Source organism: Monodon monoceros, unplaced genomic scaffold (assembly GCF_005190385.1).
Source record: "Monodon monoceros isolate NGI ecotype Baffin Bay Population unplaced genomic scaffold, NGI_Narwhal_1 Super_Scaffold_3, whole genome shotgun sequence".
Classification (NCBI taxonomy): Eukaryota; Metazoa; Chordata; class Mammalia; order Artiodactyla; family Monodontidae; genus Monodon; species Monodon monoceros.
In genome coordinates, this window is record NW_021703780.1 from 35,031,741 (window position 1) to 35,047,905 (window position 16,165).

At 41.1% G+C, this 16,165-nt stretch overlaps 1 protein-coding gene across 1 annotated transcript in view; it reads left to right on the forward strand.

Moving 5' to 3' along the window:
- The window catches only part of KIF6 (kinesin family member 6), a 377,832-nt gene that overhangs the window by 141,325 nt on the left and 220,342 nt on the right, over window positions 1–16,165 (forward strand). Inside the window, exons 8-10 of the mRNA XM_029243281.1 lie at window positions 6,741–6,884; window positions 7,810–7,896; window positions 12,044–12,147. Of these exons, the coding sequence (XP_029099114.1) occupies window positions 6,741–6,884; window positions 7,810–7,896; window positions 12,044–12,147 (335 nt within the window). The remainder of the gene's footprint in view (window positions 1–6,740; window positions 6,885–7,809; window positions 7,897–12,043; window positions 12,148–16,165) is intronic.

Consider the following 16,165-nt stretch of genomic DNA (forward strand, 5'->3'; position numbering starts at 1 on the left):
TACTTTATAGGACATTTATGTAACATTGATATGAAAGTATAATGGACTATATTCAAAGTGCTTTATTTCAAATATACCTACTTGTTTCAGAGTCTTCACTATCATTTAATTCCCATTATATCCATCCACCATACGAAATTATATTTATATTTGTTAGTTGAATCAAAATTTCCACCAATTGTAATCACTCAAGAAAAACATTCTGCTCCTTATCTTTTCTTTTTCTTCATTCTACACAACCTTTGCAAGCTGTTACTTGTCATTAAAACTATTCCTCTCCCTACATTTCTTCTCTTCAAAATTCTGGTAACATCAGCCTCACGTGAGCAGTCTTGGTGGCTATGTGGCATTTGATTTTCTATATAGCTAGTTTATTTATTTAACAGATACTTATAAGGAGCAGTAATGTGCTGAGGACTGTGCTGTGCCCTGGACCACAGCGCTGAATGAAATAGAAACAGCCCCTGCCCCGAAGGTCTCATGGTCCAGTGGAGGGAGACATGCACTGAATAAGTATTCATTAAGTACGTGGCTGTAATCCCGATGGGAGACTGCAGAGCAAGTCCAAGGGGCGAGGAGAGTGTGGGGGATTGGACTTAGACTGAGGAAGGGAGAGTTAATGAAAGTTCTCTCAGGACTGATGTTAAGCAGAGATCTGAGGAATGTGTAGGAGTGAGCCCAGCCAGGATGGGGTCAGGGCATGTCAGGCAGTGAGAACTGGGAGTCTGTCAGCCCTTAGCTCCATCTGCGCGATGGATTCACCCAGGGTCTCAGTGACATTCACGTGTCATTGACCTTTGGCTCTCCGAATGTAACTTATCTGTTTCATAGATGCCCACTGCATCACTGCAGCCGTTAGCTCTTTACACTGCTGTACAAGGGTCTTCATGGAGGTTATGGCATAAAATAATGGAGAGAGGAGGAGGAGGAGATCAGTATGAGAGGAAAGAAGAACATAAATATGGAAGACTGCAGTGTGTGGACATGTGTATGTGAGATTGAGTAAAGCTAGGAGCAGCTGCTAGAGAAAAAGTTGTGGACAGTAGAGAAATATTGGAATTTTACACAGAAAGACATAAGTGAGAGGGAACCAAAGAGTACCTAGGAAGGAGAATAGTAAAAAGAGTGAGCAGATACTGTTGATGAAATAACAGAATTCAAGGACTTTTATAAACATTTTTTTTTTTTTGCGGTACGCGGGCCTCTCACTGTTGTGGCCGCTCCCGCCACGGAGCACAGGCTCCGGACGCGCAGGCTCAGTGGCCATGGCTCACGGGACCAGCCGCTCCATGGCATGTGGGATCTTCCCGGACCGGGGCACGAACCCGTGTCCCCTGAATCGGCAGGCAGACTCTCAACCACTGCGCCACCAGGGAAGCCCAACATATTTTCTTTATGAAGTACTTTATTATGGGCCTTTGAGACTGGAAGTATAACACAGTTTAGTTTAAATAGCTTCATTCATTCATTCACTCATTCATTCAACAAATTGTGATTGAGTGTCCACTGGGTGCTACAAGTTACGTTAGGCAATGGGGATCGATGTATAATTGAGAAAGCCGGTGCTACCGTGTCATCCAGTGAAAGAGCAAAGCATACAAACAAATACTTAGAATGCAGTAAGATAAATGCTGTAATAGAAATTCATGTAGATGTCCATAATATAATCAAACTGAGACATCTTCTCTGTCTCAGTTTGAATATATAAGATGGAGATGGACTAGGAAAAGACAGTTTGGTAGCCTTTCTTCCATGAATTAGCCCACATTAGGGTTATAGACATTCCATGCGAATTGTAATGGCCCTCTGGCCATAACTGTGAGACCCTACACCTGCTCACAGGGCACAGCCGTTCTGAGTTGAATGCCCCTTATTGTGCTCAGAAGCAAGTAAATTTCCATTGGCCAGAGTACTGTTGGTTTTGGAGTTTTCCTTGTGTATGTAGTACTTCTTCCAAAGAGTCTCCTCAAAAACATTTCAAGCCACAATAACAGGGTACATCTTGACCCTAGAAATCGAGTCCATGGAGGAAAAGGAAGGCACCATGCATACTTGTTCCAGCCATAAGCCTCACGGAGTGCTCCTTGGGTGACCCCGGGTCTTTGTCAGCCCAAATGTTAAGTGAGAAACCACTGGGAACAGAGAGTGTTTGCTCGCTCCTTCTCCAGAAATCAGAATCAGGGTCACGCCGGCCAGTTATCCAACATGAGTGGGACTTTTTCAGAGTGTTACTTTCCACTTGGCTTCCACTGAATGTGTTGCGTTCAGGAGAAAAAATTGGTGGTGCGGTGCTAGTTGTAACTCTCCAAATTGTTGTCAGTTCTCAGGGGATAATCTTCCATGGACATCTGAGTTCTTTAAAAGAAATTCTCTTTAATGAATGAAGTAGTAAACTGAGTTATTGATTTCAGGCATAGTTTCTCGGTACGTGGAGATACTATTAAGTGTAATGTGGGGTTCCACCCTTTGTTGCTTAAAGAATGTCTTCAGGAACGTGTTATTGTATTTGTACATGAAATCCAAAATGGAAGTAGACACTAAAAAAATCCAGGTTGTATGAACACCTCCTCACCCTGTGCCATTCAGATCATTTGGTTTCTGCTCAGTGTAGAGAACCCAAAGCAGCACCACAAAGAATAATTTACTTCTGCCTCTCTCTCAAATACTGGCCATTTCTAAGTCACTCTGAAGATCCGTTTCTGTCCAAGGGGTCTGGGCTTATTATGGTATTCCTAAAGTCCTCTAGAGCTGGGAGGGTACCTGCTCAGGACCCGCTTATAAAGAAATGGGCTAGGACTTCCCTGGTGGCGCAGTGGTTAAGAATCTGCCTGCCAGTGCAGGGGACACGGGTTCGTGCCCCGGTCCGGGAAGATCCCACATGCCGCGGAGCAACTAAGCCCGTGCGCCACAGCTACTGAGCCTGCCCTCTAGAGCCCGTGAGCCACAACTACTGAAGCCTGCATGCCTGGAGCCCATGCTCCGCAACAAGAGAAGCCACCGCAATGAGAAGCATGCGCACCGCAACGAAGAGTAGCCCCCCCCCCACCGCAACTAGAGAAAAGCCCGTGCACAGCAACGAAGACCCAACACAGCCAAAAAAAAAAGGAAAAAGAAATGGCCTAGAACTGCGTTTATTGTGCTACAAGTCTTCAAAGTGATCGGGTCCACCATATTTATCACTTTCTTCCCAGTTACATTGAAGCTTAGTTCTCCCAAATCTCGTTCACTACTAATGACCCTCCCACTGCCTTCCTAGGTAAAACTAATTAATCCAATCACTCATTTATTCATATTCGTTTAACAAAAAAGTGTTGAGCACATGTTGTATTAATCAGATTTTTTAGCTGCAAATTGGGAAATTGATTCTAGCTAATTTAAGCAGCATAGAGTTTATTAAACATAAAGAATCTCAAGAAAAATTAGAAAACTGGGCTTGAGTACTGCCCAGCTAGGAGCAGAACAACCAAGATACACTTCTTTTTTTTCTCAAGATCTTTTTGATGTGGACCATCTTTTAAAGTCTTTATTGAATTTGTTCCAGTATTGCTTCTGTTTTATGTGTTTGGTGTTTTTGGCCGCGAGCCATGTGGGATCTTAGCTCCCCGACCAGGGATCGAACCCTCACTCCCTGCATTGGAAGGCGAAGTCTTAACCACTGGACCACTGGGAAAGTCCCAGCCAAGAGACACTTCTAATCACACCACTGAACTGCTCTGTAAAACGCCACTGTTATCCCCACTGGGCACTTAGGACATTAAGTCCTAGATTCCAGAAACTTCCCTGTAGCTGCCTCAAAAAAACCAGTTGCCTTTGCCACCCACCTACAAATGCGGTCTTCCTCCTTATGACCACCACCTGTCATCACTCACCTCCAATCCCACACAGGGTGTTTGCTTGATGGAGCTAGGTCTCATGCAAACCGTGAGCTGTAAGAGAGACTAGGAAATGTAATTTTGTAGGAAGCAGAAGTAGTATGGGGACTATCATGAGAGCTGAGGGAGACAACTCAGTTTCTGCCACATGTCCCGGGTGCTGGGTGCTGTTCTTGGCAGTGGCGATGGAGCCACGAGCAAGAGAAACAAAGTCCTTTGCTTCTGCCTTGTGGAGCAGAAACTCTCGTAGGGAAGCAGGTAACAAACAAGTAAATAAATAAAATTTCCAATAGTGGTGAGTACCAGAAGAAAAATAAAATAGAGTTAAAGCCTGGATATCGGGGTGTTACTTTTGATAGGGGGTTCAGGGAAAGCCCTTGTGAGGAAATAAAACTTGAGCAAAGATTGGATTGATGAGAAGCAGGATGCTGTAAGAAAATCTGGGGCAAGAGCATCCTAGGTAAAAGAAACAAGGTCAAAGCCTGCGATGTGGGGCTAAGCTTGGCATGGTGAAGCAACAGCAAGGCCAGTGTGGGCCACGAAAGCACCGTAGGAGATGAGGTTGGATAGGTAGACAGGAACCAGATCACACAGGGGTTGGGTCATTATACCAAGTGCATCGGGAGGTTGTAAGCAGTGCAGTGACTTGATGTAACTTACATTTTTGTAAAGGTTTCTCTGCCTGCCATGCAGAGAGGAGACCATGGGTGGGCAAAAGGAGAAACAAGGAGACTGATTCAGAGCCTTGAGAGCAGTTATCCAAGGAAGGGAAAATGGTGCCTCGAACTGGAGCGGTGGCAAACGAGGTGGGAAAAAGTGATCCAATTCTGGGTATGTTTTGTAGATAAACCTAATAGAAATTGGATGTTGGAGGTGAGAGGAATTCAAGAATGTTGCCTAGAGTTTTGGACTGAGCCACTTGGTGGATGGTGGCACCATCAATAATGATGGGTAAAGCCTGAGAAAGAATCAGGCTTGGGGGCAGAGGGGAGAGACAGTCAGGAACAGACATCCAGGTGGAGATGCAGAGTCGCCTCAGGGACAGTAGCTCAGGGAAGAGGTTGAGGCTGATGCTGTAAATTGGGGAGACATTCGGATAGGATATGGATGTATTTAAAGCCAGGGGATTGGATGAGATTACACAGAGAGACAGTGTAGATAAGAAAGAGGAGAGGATCGGGGACTGAGCCTTGGAGCACTTCAACAGATATAATTTGGGAAGAAGAAAAGCAAGTATTCATTATCTAGTTTTTAAGGAAAGATAAAACCCAGAAAAGTGTGATGTCCTGATTACCAAGTGAATAAAGCATTTCCTGAAGGAGGCAATGAATACCTATGTTGATGCCTTACTCAAATCAGAGGTCTAGTAAGAGAGCAGTCAGTGCTTTCGGTTCAGGGGGGTTGCTGATGACCTTGGCAAGAGCCAACTTAGTTTAGTACTGTTGTGGGCTTGCAGAATGGGAGTGATTCCGGTGAGAGAGAGAAATTAATGCAAAGAGAGGGGTTAATTATAGGAGCGAAGTAGGTAAGAGGAGAAGAGGGAGGGGACACAGGGCTGGACTTGGGCAGGAGCAGGACAGTAACCACAGGAAGAGTGGAATGTGTGGGGGATTGAGGGACGGGGCAGGTAGACCGCTTACACCTAGAAGAAGAGTGTGTGGCCATCGGCTCAGACTGAAGGTGGAGAGAGGAGGCTGGGTAGATGTTTGAAACAAGAGGATAAGGTGCGAAGGCCCATTTCTGAGAGTGGAAAAGCGGTTTTTGAAAGAATCTCACAGGATTTCTGGTTTATAGTAAAACCTGTGGGTCGTTAGCTTAAAGCAAGACCAGTGGTATCGTTACGTGATTTTGCTAAAAACGGCCTTCAAAAACAATGTTCCCATCTTATTTTGTAAACTAAAGGAGTAGAAAAAGTTCTGATGATGGGAATTACACAGCTGGGAAGAGGGAAGACTAGAACAATGGCAGGTGTTGGAAGTATTTTCAGGAGCCAGGGCCTTGTGATGCCCCTGAAGTCACATGTCACATCTGTGGGTGACTTATTCCTGATGCTTTGCAGTGGGCGTCCTGGCACTGGATTCATCTTCCCCAGAAAACCCTGAACCCCTGGTGGCTCCCCTTGGGGACAGCCCACAGCAGCCCTTCACCCATCTCCCATCCATCCATCTACCACCTTCCTACTAAGTACGTAAGACTGCTAAGGAGCAAGATGAGCAGGCTCTAGTTGAACCAAGGTGCACTTCCCCCATCACTTACAGTGAAAGCAAACACACATATACAGCACTTATTATGGGCTAGTTCTACTCAACGTAATTTGCACATTTTAACTCTTCTAATCATCCCAACTACTCATAGGTAGATACTGTCTTTTCCCAGTTTTACAGATGAGGAGACTGAGGCAGAGATGGTGAGTGGCATGCCCTGGTGTGGCTAGAATCTGAACCTGGACAATCTGGCCCCAGAATCTAGGGCCTGTTGCCTCTTGTGGTTCTTATTTATTGTTCTGCCTCTTTTACCTTGAAGATGAGGCATGCAGACCAATTTCGGTAGGATTTTTTAAAATCTGGCATGATTTACTCTTGAGTTTTTATATAAATTTCTCAGTGACTGAAAACAGAATAAAAATGTATCCAATTCTGCACAAGTTATATCATCTATGCAAAAATGACAGGGTTCATCATGGTATGTTTTTACTATATTTGCTTCATTCCATCTTCACTGTTACTGTACTGAATATTTTAAGATATTTATTCTGAGCCCAAGTTTTGGGGGTCACTGCATTTTGTATCCTTGTTGCCGTCGCAGCTCAGTTTGTCCGGTGTGCATTTTCTGGTAAGTTAACGCTATTCTTTTTCTCCTCCACCACAGGTCATCATTGCCCTCTCAGAAAAGCACCGCTCACACATTCCATATCGGAACTCCATGATGACCAGTGTCCTGAGGGACAGCCTGGGAGGGAACTGCATGACGACCATGATTGCCACCCTCTCTTTAGAGAAAAGGAATATCGACGTATGTTGCTTCTTCTTTCTGGAGATCTCAGTCTGAGTTTTTATGCTAGTTTGTGAGACGGAGTTGAGGGTCCTGGGTGGGTTTCCGTCTTTTCAACTGGGTTAGGGTATGCCTTCAGAGGTGAAGACCCACCAGAGTTCATAGCTTTGGGTTATTTGCCAGAACTGTAATTCCCCCAATTTGAGAACTGACTTCACATAGCACGGGATGGTTTGCAGAAAACCTCATACACAAATTTTGGAAGACCTGCCAGAGACGTGAGGGAGGAGGCCCATCGGCTTCTCCTGATCCATTTTGCTCCTGATTGCTTAGGTGCCTTGGAGACATCTCCAAGGTGTGTCCCTAGACATGTCCCTGGGCACAGCACCCAGGACGCCTTGGCAGGGTTTGGCTGCCAAATGGCTCTCCTGGGTTGCTTTAGAGCCAGCTGATGTTTCATGCATTTCAGTTTAATGTTTGGGACTCAGACTTTCTCTAAGAGAGGAAAACAGGAAGCTGCAGGGTGCCTCCCCAAACAAGGCCAAGCCCCAAGTGCATTGTAAGATGCCTTGAAAAGCCTCTCTTTTGCGCCTGTTAAAAATATTTATTTTTTACCCTTTGATGCTTATGGATTGTGGTACCTGCTATGATTCTGGTTTGTGTATGTGGTTCTGGTTTGACAAATCAGTAGTTGAAAAGCACATACCAGTTGTCACTTAGGACCTCAGGATCTTCCACACTTTGGGCATCAGTCATTATATTAAGCCCAAACAAAATTTTAATGAAAAATAATGTTCCAGGGAAAGGCAAGACTTCCTAATTTGGAAGCATGTTTCCTCGTTGTGTTTTACGCACATCACTCTAGGTGTACACGTTTTTCCTGTGAACAGAAATTGTTTTATCTCTCTATGCCATAACACTTTAAGGACTTATCTTGCTTTCTTAGGAATCTATATCTACCTGTAGATTCGCACAACGAGTGGCACTCATAAAGAACGAAGCTGTTCTTAATGAAGAAATCGATCCCAGATTGGTAAGCAACTTTTAACTATGTTAAAAAAAATCAAAGTATATCAAAGATTAGTTAAATTTTGGGGGACACTCACTCTCCGTAACCAGGCAACGTTCTGAATACTGGAAACGTGTTAAATCATTTAATTCTCACAACAACCTCATGAGTAGATGCCGTCTCTTCCTCTACTTTACAGATGACAAAACTGAAGCGCAGAAATATTTAGTGATCTGATCTGAGTAACAGTGCTGATTGGTAGCAGAGCAGGATTCAGACACAGACAGTCTGACGCCAGGGCCTGTGCTCTTACCTACAGCCCCCTTTACTCCATCAGTTAGGGGCACAGTGAGTCCTGGGGACATACACAGACTCATACACAGTTATATTTGTAGGCAGGTCGTAGCCTTTCAAAAAAAAAAGTCAGCTTAACTTTCTAAAGACAATAATTATAGACCATCTTTTATAAAAGCTTATCGAGAAAAAGAAGTCCTAATGGTTATTAAATAGAATAGTATTTTGCATGACTGTTCTGTTACTTATTCTAGAGATTTTTAAAAGTTAATAGTTGGTTTGATCCATGGAAAAATGGCCAAGCCTCTAGTTTTATAAAAATGAATTCTTCTTTATCAAAGTTCTTTTTTAAAAGGAAAAATATTTGCAAGTTACATGATTCAGCTACTCATTATAAATGCAGATATTTTTTCTTTTCTCTATTTTGTTAGTCTTCAAATAAAATACAACAAGGAATTAACTCCTGTCAACATTGGAAATGTTGAAATAAAATATTTCAGTTTTGTAAAACTCCAAAATTAAGATTATATTACTTTGCAAATCAGTCACCTTTAAAAAAAATTTTTTTTTCTCTAGAAAATAAGCTGGTGTAAGCTTAGTGGTATGCGTTATAAAAAAGATGTGAAATCTTACCAACAGTGCTTCATTTACAAATTTCTCAAATTCCAAACAAGAAAATCTCAAGTTCACTGTTACCCATATTAATTACTTCCTCTTGAGTGTTTGCCCTTCCTTCCCTGAAATCATTCCATTGAAGGGTAGAGGAAAAGAAGGACAAAAGAATAATGGGGCTGACTGTTTTGTCCTACTTGCCTCAGGGAGCCGGAGCTCCCCTGACAGCATTCTCTTCTGGAGAAACCAGTGGGTGAGGCAGGATCCCTTTCCAGTCCAGTCCCTGGTCAGCACCACAGGGTACCTCCACTGGAAAAAGGAGACACAATTCAAAGGCCTAAGTCAAATGGAACTGAACTCCTAGGATGAATTCTTCTGCTGTTCCTACCCTGCCAGCAGCCCTGTAATAGTACTGTGCAGAATGAGAAAGATAGGAATGTACTATTAGCCTGAAGACAAAAATTACTTCATAACTGAAGGAAAATAAACATATTAGACATTGAGGTTATTTTTTCCCTTCAAATTTGGCTAGAGAGACTTTTCTTTGAAGGAACTTGAGGAATTTGAACAAAGATGAACATTATCGTGTGTTAGATGTAAGTCTGTGAGAGATTTAAAGAAACGACAAATCAGGAGTCAAAAACTAATAGCTAATTGAACAAATGTTGAGGTCTTCCTGGTGCAGAATTATCTGGTAATTGACAAGTGTTGTTTCCTCATCTCCTTTTTAATTGCTTCTAAAAACTGATATTACTGTTCATTATTTTATGTACAGAGCTTTTCTGAAGCACAAGTGACAGTTGAAAAGTTGTCCTCAAAACCACCCAAAACACAACTGAATAGGAAAAATAAACACCAAATGTAGGGAAGACTCTATGGGACGGGCGTTCACAAGAGTCTGTAATGTTTTATTTCTTAAGTTAAGTAGTAGGTACATGGTATTATTTATACCTTTTTGTATATCTGAAGTAGTTCATACTAAAAAGTAAAATCACATGAATTAAGGTGATTCATCACATTCACAATTAAAAGAAAAAATGAAATGATCACATCACTAGATGCAGAAAAAGTGTTTGATAACATTAAACATTCATCCATAGTTTGAAAAGACTCATCAAACTATGAATATAAGTGAACATCCTTAGAATGATTAAGGGTATCAACCAAAAACTACAGCAAACATTTTAAAGTTGAAACGTTAGAAGGAATAAGACAAGAATGTCTTAAACACTATACTTGGAGGTTCTTAGGAAAGAGACTTTTTTTTTAATTTATGAGGATTTGATAAGAAGAATATCTGTCATTACTTGTGGACAATTTGATTGCTCATATAGAATATCCAAGAGTGTTTAATAACAAGTAAACAGATAACCAAAATAATATTCAGAAAATTAATCCATGCATAAAAATGAATTGCCTTCCTATATATCAAAAGCCAATAATTAGAAAATGCAATTTTATAAAAATTCCGTTTATAATAGCAACAAAAACTTTAAAATTATAGGAATAAAATCTAATTAAAGACATATACAGATTAATATTGAAAGGAATCAGAAAGCTATACCATGTTCATGGATGTAATGATTCATAGCATTACTTTAATGTCTTATCAAATTAACCTTTTACTCAAATTTATTTCCAGTTAAAATTTGAGGAGGGCCTTTGGTAGAATTTTACAAGCCAAATCTAAAATTTATATGAAAGAGCAAATGATCAGGAATAGTGAAGTCTATTTTGGAAGAGAACAAGATGGAAGGGGCTTATTCTATCTAGATGCCCCAAATTTTTTAAGATATAGTAATTAAAACACTGTAGTATTACCATACATATAGTCAAGTAGACAAATGTTTTTAACCAGTAGCCCAGAAAAAGACACAAGTTACATGTGGAAATATATAACAGAATTATAATAGCAAATCTTGCATGGTTAGCCATAAAAAAATTAAAATTAGATCCATATCTCACACTTCCTACAAAATAAAATCTGTCAACCTAAATGTAAAAAGCAAAACTTTAAAACTTTTATAAGAGCATATAGGAAAACATTGCTTTGGCTTTAGGTAAGATAGATTTTCTTAAAGAAGACACAAATATAAAGCTCAAAACAAAAGAAGTTGCTAATGAAATTATATTGAAATTTAAAACTTTCATTTAACAAAAAGAACACCACAGAGTGAAAAATATTACATAGATTGGGAGAAAACATGTGCATTGCATACAACTAACAAAGGGTTCACATCCCGAATATATAAAGAAACCTGCAAATTAATAAGGAAAAGAAAAACAACTCAACTGAAACATGGGCAAGATGGTGAATAAATAATTCACAGAAGAGGAAACCCAAACAGCCAGTATGCATACACAAAGATGATCGACCTCACTAATAATCATGAAAATACTAGTTCTAAATTAGAACTAGATAAGAGACCATTTTACACCCGCCTAGATAGGCAAGATTAAAGTGTCTGGCAATACTACATACAAAATGACAAAAATGTGGGGAAACAGGAACTTACATATATAGCTGCTGAGAATATGAATTTATGCATCCATTCTGAAGAGCAGTTTGGCAATATATAATAAGGGGGTGCACTAACTCTACCTCCACACAGTTCTAGGTGCACACTACAGGGAAACTCTCCCACACATGCCCAGAGACTTATAATGTTCACAGCAACACTCTTTGTAATCGCAAAAGTAAAACTCCTGAATGTCCCTCAACAGGAGACATAGATACGTAAATTGTGATACATTCCTTTGCTGAAATACTATATGTCCATGAAAATTCATGAACTAGAGCCGCATGAAGCAATATAAATAATCTCAAAAACATAGTGTGAGGGGGAAAAAAAAAAGCGAGTTGTAGCTACCTGCAGTAAGGCAACATTTACATAAAGTGTAAGGCACGCAGGATGATATCATACATCATTTACAGTCACATCTGTACATATGGAGTAAATGTATAAAACATGCAGGGCAATGCTACCCACTAAGTGCAGGACAGCAATCACTCCAGGAAGGACAGAAAGGGAACAGGAATAAGGGATACCAGTTCCATCAGTAATGTTTTATGTGTTAAGAAAAATCCTAGAACTATTTTGACAAAATGTTAAGATTTAACAAAGCTGGGTGCTAAGTACAAGAGTGCCTTTTACATCATCCTCTGTACGTTTTCGTTCATAATTTTAGAAGATGTACGGTTCTCTGTCACGTAGTTCCCCTCAGTGAGGAGCTGACATTTACGCTCCTGCCTTGCCGTTTGCAGATAATTATACGCCTACAAAAGGAGATCCAGGAACTGAAGGATGAACTGGCCATTGTCACTGGGGAGCAGAGGACAGAGGCACTCACAGAAGCAGAGCTCCTTCAGTAAGACTGCAGACTTTTTCTTTCTCTTTAACCGTTCAAGTTTGTGTTAACTTCTTTGTTGGCCCTAATATTATGAATTCACCTCAAAGAACGAAGTTCTCCTGGGACGGTCTGAAATTGCATTTAGGCGCCAGTTAAGAGTGGCGGCTTTCCATGAAAAGCTGGATAAGGCTGGCAGGGTTTTTGCCTCCTCAGCTTTGAGGAAGTAAAGAACAGAGCATGGAGAGGATGGGAATATCCTTCTCATGCCAGCTGAAGAAAAGAGGTGGTATAATAGTCATGCAGTTTTTAAATGTATACACCAAACACTCTTAAGCTGTGGATCTCAGATCTGAAAGGAATTCAAGAAACGTCCCTTGTATTAAACAGCATCTTGCTGCAAGTACCAATTTATCCCATGCCAAAGTAAGCTCTCTCCTTTAATAAATAGATGGTCCATATATTACAGTTCAAACACTCAAGATGGAAATGAAAGCAGGTATTCAGGGCTTCCTACAAGTGCGGCATCTTTCAGAGCCTTTAGATTTGCAGCCATATGGCATACCAGGGGCACAGCGTGGCTCTCGTTCTCTCTCTGATCACGGGCCACAGTGGCGGGCTCTCTAGTTGTTTCTGTGCTGCTTATTAAGCACTGTGGAGTGATCATAACGGACTAGGCTTAGAAGGCACTGGTATTCTCTATTTCAGAATAACAAAGCTACACAAGATTTTTTTTAAGGTTTTCTGTCATTTCACATAACCCTCTCTCAACAGAGAAAACGGTAACAGATGATGGAAGTATTTTCTTTAAACAAGCTCATGGCTGCCCCTGAAGGTAGGTGTAAAGCTTGAGAAGCCTTAGGCAAGGTTTCTGTTATACTCAAAGCCTTCCTCCTCTAGGATAGCATTTCCTGATTCTAGAACACTGTGTTTAATAATATGATAGGCCCCTAAGGCTTTCCTTACAAAACCGCTTTGTGGCATATATGCAATTAAGGTGAAATGTACTGCCAAATTTCACATTTTAGAGAATTTCTTGTCACTCCTTGAAATAACTTGGGATATCTTAGATATTGAGAAGCCCAAGTTTAAAACTCCTTTACTATGGTGCTCCCTTCCCCTCAAAGAAAGGACTTACCCAGTATTATTTTTGAAGAAGTCTCTTCAGAACTTTGATCTTCAAATCAGAATCCAACCAGCAAAACAAAACCATTCTAGGCCTCTCAACAGCAGGAATTTAATACAGGAAATTTGTTGCCCAGGAGATGGTACTGTGAGGTGTTGCAGCACCCCAGAGATCAGAGCAGCAGGAGGAGGTCCTACGCCCCTAGGACTGGAGGGACATCGGTAGAAGGTTGTGTTACCAAGGCCAGAGACTAGTGCCAGCCAGCAGGAGCTGGACAAGATGAGCGCTGCCCGACAGAATGGAAGCTGAGGCCTCTGAAGAGCCATGGGTGCTGTAGAGGCATCATCCCAGCAGGGAGGCCTGGCTTCTCCCTCACCTCCCCTTCCAGTCTCCACCAGTGCCTCCTATTGGCTGAACAACTTACCCAAAAGCCAGTTGTTAAAAGAGTCAGGGAGTGTAGTTTCCTGTGATGCAGAGTCAAACAAGGGAAAAGTGGAAATTGGATCTAAAAGCAAACAGGGAAATGACCAACATATCAAATAAGTAACAGTGTTTTCTCTAATTCCTGTGTACTCTATGTTGCTCAGAAGGCTCAGTTTAAGGGTAAGATTCTGACTGTTGTGGTTCAAAATGTCAGAATGTGCAAAAATATGCTGCAGGTTCCCTCCAGATTGGGGGGCTTTTAGAACTGATATAAAGAAACATCTGAATCTCTAGCCACACCCAAGAATAAGAAGTAAACTTAATAAGGGATTAGAAGCTTCGAGGAATTCCTGGGAGACTGGACAGTGGGATTGAGATGGGCAAGAGAAAAGGATAGACCAAGTCATGGTGCAGCACCACCAAGGTCCCATGTCTAGAAGTGGTGGCACCCTGGAGCGGGAGAGGGCTGGGAACAGCCACTGAGGGTTGGTAGAGCTCTTGTAGTGGGAGGAGTTTGTTCCTATGAACCCCTGTGTACTCCCTTCTTCCTTTCTCCCCGCAGTGTTTAGGTCAGTGTTTAGGATGGGGAAATAGGGAAGGACCCCAGGTAGCCGATGATGCCCAGGACAAAGAGGGACTGCATAAGCTCTAGAGACCAGCTGCTGTCTCCAGCTCTGCCCATCTCCTGTTCTCACTGAAAACAGTAGGGAGCACAGGCACCCACAGCTGCTTCAGTCCCTCACCTAAGACTGGCTGCCCAAGCTGAGAGAGCTCAGAGTCCAGGAAATGTGAGCTCACAGTTGGGAGTGACTAGAAATATGAGGACAGCCAACATGGAAAAAGCCAAGAACAAGCATTTACAGCTTGGAGGGCTTCAGAACTAAGCAAGAAAAGTGGTTACTATCTTTAGAGATATAAAACATGGCATTCCATCCATGAAACAATAACAGGATCAAGAGGAGATCTTGAAAATGAAAAAAATGTACTTGTTGCCATTAAGAACTTAATGATGGCCAAATAGCAGAATGTAAACACAGAGGGGCAAATTAGTGAACCAGGAAGGTGGGGGCTAAGGGATTCTTCCAGAATATAAGATAAAAGGGTAAAAAAAGAAAGTTTAAAGAAAAGAATCGTAGAGAATAGCTCTAGATTTGTCAACATGTAAGAAAACAGAATTTTTGGAGAAGAAATAGAGATAATGCAGGGGAGCCAATAGTTAAAGAAAGAAAACCTATTTCTTGGAACTAAAAAAAAGAAAAAGACTTAGGACTTCAGAACGAAACGGTTACCGTATGCTGAGTAGTATAATAATGTTGTAGAAAATTTTTAGAACGTCACCAGATAGAAAATAATCCTAAAAGTTATCTGAGAAGAAAATTATTAACAACCAAGAATCTGCTTTAGAGAAGACTTCTCATCAACAACTCTGGAAACAAGAACTTCTAGTGCTGAAACACAAAACAAAACAAAAAAGGACTATGAATGGAGATTTTTGTTTCTAGCCAAATTAATATTCAAAGGTGAAGGTGAAATAAAGCCACTTTTCAGACGTACAAGCTTTCAGACAGAAAATTTACCATGCTACATCCTCTCTTAAAGAGACTACCACAGACTATACTTTCACAAAAAGAAAAATTCTATGAAGAATAAGAAACAATAATAAGCACATTTTGTTATAACTTCTTTATGATATTTAATATTGTATTATGTTTACATTACCTCTTTTACTAACGTGCCACTTATTATATAAACAGATGTTTCTATATAAAAGTTACTGACAACAGGCAAATTTGCCAGTCACAGGAGTTTCGGGGTAGAATCATGGGAAATAAAATTGTGACAACAGATTTAAAATACTGACAGATGGTTAGATTTTGGATTGGTTTCCTTTGATCCATAGATAACAAATATACAAATGTCAATTGGAACAGACTCCATACAGACAGTATGTAGGGTTGCCATTAGTTTTTCTGGACAATTGGTTCACTCATTCACTCATTAAATGTTTATTATTCATCTACTATTCACACAACTCTATGCTGGGCCCTGAAAGGAGCACAAAGATGAACAAAACCTAGATCCAGCTCTCAATCGGTCCACAAGTTAGTGGCAGTGACAGACATGAGCACAAGTAATTATGATGCAACATGTAAGCATTATGAGGAGAGATGAATAAAACACGAGACTGCAGAGATAGTGATGATTAATTTTGAGCTCAGGAATCATGTAAAATTAGTTTATGTGCCAATAAGTGAACTTCAGCAATTTGCAATGAAGTCGCTTCTCTGCTGTCAGTATAAGAGCGCTATATTGCATTACATCTCATTAACGGTTTCTGACCAGCAGCTGGGGAGAACTCACGCTGCAAACTGCATTCACCCTGCCAAAGCCAAGCGTAGAGTTTCACGATCCAGTAACCTTGGTGCTTGTTCATGCTGATGGTGAGGATTATTCAGATAATGTGGTTTTTTGTTATTGTTTTTGTTATAT